Raw genomic sequence first — 5,150 nt, forward strand, 5'->3', positions numbered from 1 at the left:
TAGTGGAGTGCCCCAGGGTTCGATGTTGGGCCCATTGTTGTTTTGTATATTTATCAATGATATTGATGAAGGTATATCAGGTTTAATGTCCAAGATTGCAGATGATACAAAGGTTGGCAGGGTTGTTAACGACATTAAAGACAGTATGCTACTCCAACTGGATCTAGATAAGTTGGGAAAATGGGCGGAAAAGTGGCAACTGAAGTTTAACATTGACAAATGCAAAGTACTGCATATGGGTAGCAATAACCGAAGAGAAACCTACCAACTGTCTTACTACACGCAGGGATGTAGAAAGTGAAAGACCTGGGGGTAATTGTGCAATCAAATATGAAGTTCGCTGAGCAGTGCAGACGGGCTGCCAGGGCAGGTCATGGAGTCTTGTCAATGATATATAGGAATTTTGCTAGCAGGGACATGGAGGGGTGCTCTTACCAAGAAAGGCTTAAGTTCTACAAATTTCAGCGCCTGGAAAGTAGGCACCTGCGAGGTGATCTGATTGAGGTTTATAAGGCCTTGAACGGGTTGAGCAAGCTGAATGCTGATGGAATTCTTCCTCTTGCTCAGACTAAGAACCTGAGGGGACACAGTTTCAAATTGAGGAAAGATAGTTGTAGAATAGATGTGCAGAAATTTGCCTTTAGCCAGCGGGTAGTAGATTGATGGAACAGGCTTCCATCTTTTGTTGTGGAAGCTAATAGCGTAAATAAATTTAAGGCTAAACACACATTTGAAACGAATGGAGGGGGTGAAAATGGGAGTTTTTTTTTAATTTTTTTTTATTTTTTTGCTGCTGCTGCTGCTGCATAAGCTTGCTTTCTTGCATCGTATGCCTCTACTAATACTAATGCTAATGCCAGTGCTATTACCAAAATCCAGTATGACGAACGATTGCATACGGCAAACATAGGTTTGCTCTTCCGGATGAAACTACAAGATGCCGTCATCGGATGAGTTTCAATAACAGTGATTGAGACATCACTGTTACATAGTGTGTGTGTGGCATTATTTTTTTTATTAGAGTCACCCGTAATTCATTACATAAACCCGTATTTGTATCTGTAAATTGCGTGTGTTCTCTGGTTGATTTGCCTGATTTTCTGGACGAAAAAACCCAGTTTCTGGAGGAAAAAAACCTCGCAATTTACGCCTGAGACCGACTAACTCAGCCACGGAATGAAAAAAGCCCATTAAAGTTCTTCGCGTCATCGACGGGATTCGAACCCGGAACCTTTCTGCTCGGTTTGGAGAGGACGGTGACTATACCACTCTGCTACCCGCGCAGACTACATGTGGCATGTATGTGTATAGTATTGTGTTGGGTTCTGCTGTTTCTCTGGCTACTTGGCAGCAGGGACCCTAGTTGGACTCTACGTTTTCCGTTACCACCAGTGGGAGGTGAGTAATCATCCTCTGGCTGGTCTCCGCCAGGGTCGCCTGAGCTTCCTAAACGGAGTCCAAAAAAAAGAAAGTGTGAGCAAGGGTAATAGTGGAAGAGTGGGAGTCAAAGCGGGGAGGAAGATTGAAGGACGAGGAAAGAATACATCCTCCAGATGAGGGAGACAGGGAAGGAACGAAGGGTTGGACGCCCTTGGTCCGGGAAACCCGCCGACGCCCAGGGAAAGTGAAAAAGTTGAGGGCAGAGAACCCTGTAAAGAGGAAAGTCATTTGCCATCCTACACCCGAAGGTAAGGTGTCAGCGGTACCTGACCCACTTTACGGTTTACAGGTGCATGTAATCTCACACCTGAGAGTGTCAGTAGCACCTGACTATAATGAACAGATGCATAGTTATCTCACACTCGAAGGTGTCGGCGACAAATCCTACCTTTGTGAGGGTTTGCAAGATAGATTGTTCCTGTTCAGGCCTGGAGGAGTATCATCTTGCATTAGCAAGAAGAACCTACCCCGAGGAGTATGCAGATGAGGTATCCCACACAGGGGTTAGCAAAGCGGAGAATCCCGCACTTAGGGAAACAAAGATTTCATATGCTGGCACTAAGTGACAGAGGTTTTCCTTGGTGTGAGATGCAGACTAGGTATTGATCGTTGTTTGTTTTGCTCGCTTAATTTGAATGACTGGGTGTGCGAACTCTGAAAGAGCTGCGTAGTGATGTTCATCTTGAAGGAAAACATGTTCATGATGACCGGTAAGGTCTTGAATTTTTGTCATCATCCTGAATCTAAATTCCTCAACATCACTGTTACAGTGGCCAGCCATCATCATAATACGTTCTCTGCCCTGTTACAAAGAAGTTGATAACGAGTTTTAGGCGTATCAGCAGCTTAGTCCATAATGTGCTGTATATAATATGTCTGTAAATTGGTTGTATTTTGTGGTAGATTTGCTGTTTGCTGGACGAAAAATACGAGTTTCTGAGAGAAAAAACCATACTACACTCGTCTGAGACCGACTAACGCAGTCATGTTGTGAAAAAAGGCCCATAAAAATTACTCGGGCCATTGACGGAATTCGAACTCAGGTCTGTCCCAGAAGATGTGGAGAGGACGGTGATTATACTAAGTGTGTGCCCACGAGGGCGCCCTGACACATGAGAGATCCATGACAGCCAGAAGTCAATAGCATCTTCATCCTTCTTCCTCTCTCTCTCTTTCTAGCCCTCTCCTTCAGCCCACAATATTCATCAACCTTCATCAAATCATTGAAAATTCCAGTTTAATTAAAAATGGAATTCTGTAATTTAGATGGATAACCAAACATTCTTAGGGCAGCGTGAATTTCTTCCTCAAAATCAGCAACAATATTTTCTTATGGAAACTGAAAATCGAAACTTTCACAGTAGTGTTTATACAAAGTTCAACTCAGTTCTGGTATGTATTTATATTTTTCCTCTCTGTCTCTTACCGTCACCTTCCTAGCCCACATGCAATGCTGAGTGGCCAGACATGAGGGTGCCGTGTGACTGGGGTTCAAGCTCTTGATTGCTAAATACGGTGCCGTTTGTTGTGTTTTCTCTATCTTGTGAACTCCTCTGACCGTGTGGTCGTCCCGGAGTGTTTTAATGTTATATTACATTATAATATAACATTAAAACACTATTAACTTCCACCACGTTCCAGTCATTTGAACTTTTTATAGTGCATAAAAGATATGCATAAAAATCATTTATAAATACTATATATAATTTTTATTTGATGCAATATAAATTACCTCATATTAAAAGAATTTATTTGTCAATGTTGCCGCAAATGCATTTTTTTTCTTCTTTCCCTCATCCAAAAATAAAGAAAGGTAGGAAAGTTATGAAATACTAATAGAAAGGTGCAACATAATCCAAGGTAATTAATTATCTGTAACACAGTGGATAAAATCTTTATTCATGCTAATTTATATTCATACATGTTATGTATTTTAGCTATTAATTTAACAAAACAACTAGCGACAGATAAACCTGATGATTATGTACAAATACGTTTTAACAGTCTTATAACTAAATATAGGTTGCATCGAAGATCCACCCAAAAAAAAAAATTAAATATTGCCCATTATAAAGTAAAGAAATGCATTCTGTTTCTAATACGTGACCCATCCGGTAGCGATAAAATCCATTTTCTCAAGCTAATTAATAGTACTGAGAAAGTTATCAGAATTGCCCCAGAAATGCTGTAAATATCTGGCAACTGTTCAAAAATCGTTATTTGCCAGATGAAGGCCAAAATAATATCAGTTGCAGCTCGTACAACTGACACAGGTCCTGCTTCTTCAAATTGGGTAGAAATAGTAACAAACGTTTGTCCAAGGAAGCTTACAAGTCCAAGTAATAAACAAAGCCAGCGTTCTTGACCACAGTTAGGCATAATAAAATTTCCACTCAAAGAGGTCAGCAGTGTCGTTTCAACAATGGCTACACACGAAAAATTAAAAAGTATTATAGAATGGTGGATTTCTTTGAGTTTTCGAAGCAATATAAAAATAATGGAACCGAATACTAATGATGATAGAGCAGCAATAATTCCCCAGTAGTACTGAGTGGTAAATTCTAGTTGTCTTGTGCTCAGAACCTGGGGCAATTTGGTTATTAACATCAAACCAATAATCGTTAAAAGAAGTGTAATAGTCTGTGTTATCCCGCAGGATTCTTTCAGAAATATCCTTGCAAGCAGTGAAACAAATACGGGAAAACTAAAGATAATCACAGAGGCGTCGGCCAGGGGGAGATAGCGAAAAGCGACAAAATTAAGAAACAGGTTGGTAGCTCCGGTAATACCCCGAATTAAAAGTAGAATCCTCAGGTTTGAAGGTCCTAGGATGTTATCCTTGACAGAAATGGCTACTGGAAGAGATAGGAGAAAAATTCCAATAAACCTAAACATAGCAAGTTCTCCAGGACTGATGTGACTCAGGTATTTAACGATCACAGCTGCTAGAGAGAAGAACACGCTAGAGATGGCAGAATAGATCATGCCTTTGAAGATGTTAAATTTGCTGACATTTGTTTGTCCCATTATACTGTCTAACCTCTCTTCTCCTTCTTCAGAAAAATTTAGTCTCTGAAATAATTTAAATAACTGCTGTCTTTGGTTTTCGATCTTAGAATCATTGTAAGGCACCAGTGATTGTTCTTCAGTAGGCAGATTCCACCGGACATGAAGATTTGAAGCTTTTTTATCCATAAGTTTATTCAGTCGGCGATGGATCTGCAATAATAAGAAAGCAACTTGAAATTTAAAAAATTATTTTTATTGAAAATTTGCAAATAAAATGATAGCATTTTTATGTCCAAGTTTTCTTAGATCTGTGGCGGAGTTGAACTAATGTTCTGGGACCGCTTTTACGTATATATTACATACATACATTTCTAAGTTTTCTTAAAATGCTTATGTTGAAATGAAAAGTTTACAAAAGCTAAAATATACCAAAAATGAAATTAAAAATATACCTACATTAAACTACCTGACGAAGTGGAGTGGTAAAGTGTAGCAGTGACGTTCAAGTCTCACTTGACTGCTAAATATTGTATTCTTTTAAAACATGATTAATTATAAACTCCTCTAGTTTATGTAGTAGTAGCAATAATGGCAAATGATACAGAAAAGCAAACTTATATAGTATCAGCAAAAAAAAAAAAAAAACACACACAGTTAGGTACCCAAGAATTTGTTTAGTTCTTCCTTGAATTTATTCAAAC

General features: G+C 39.2%; 1 protein-coding gene across 1 annotated transcript; it reads right to left on the reverse strand.

Annotated features, from left to right (window-relative positions):
- Nucleotides 1-3,507: 3,507 nt before the first annotated feature.
- On the reverse strand, nucleotides 3,508-4,635 carry LOC150085999 (solute carrier family 35 member G1-like). The gene has a single exon (XM_090374765.1). It carries the CDS (start codon nucleotides 4,633-4,635, stop codon nucleotides 3,508-3,510), a length of 1,128 nt encoding a protein of 375 aa, XP_090230891.1.
- Nucleotides 4,636-5,150: the final 515 nt, after the last annotated feature.

The sequence above is a fragment of the Mastigoproctus giganteus genome, chromosome 5, assembly GCF_048544385.1.
Source record: "Mastigoproctus giganteus isolate SK-2022 chromosome 5, ASM4854438v1, whole genome shotgun sequence".
NCBI lineage: Eukaryota > Metazoa > Arthropoda > Arachnida > Uropygi > Thelyphonidae > Mastigoproctus > Mastigoproctus giganteus.

Coding starts and splice junctions, on each gene's coding strand:
- LOC150085999 (XM_090374765.1), bottom strand. CDS start 4,635: ATGGATAAAAAAGCTTCAAATCTTCATGTCCGGTGGAATCTGCCTACT.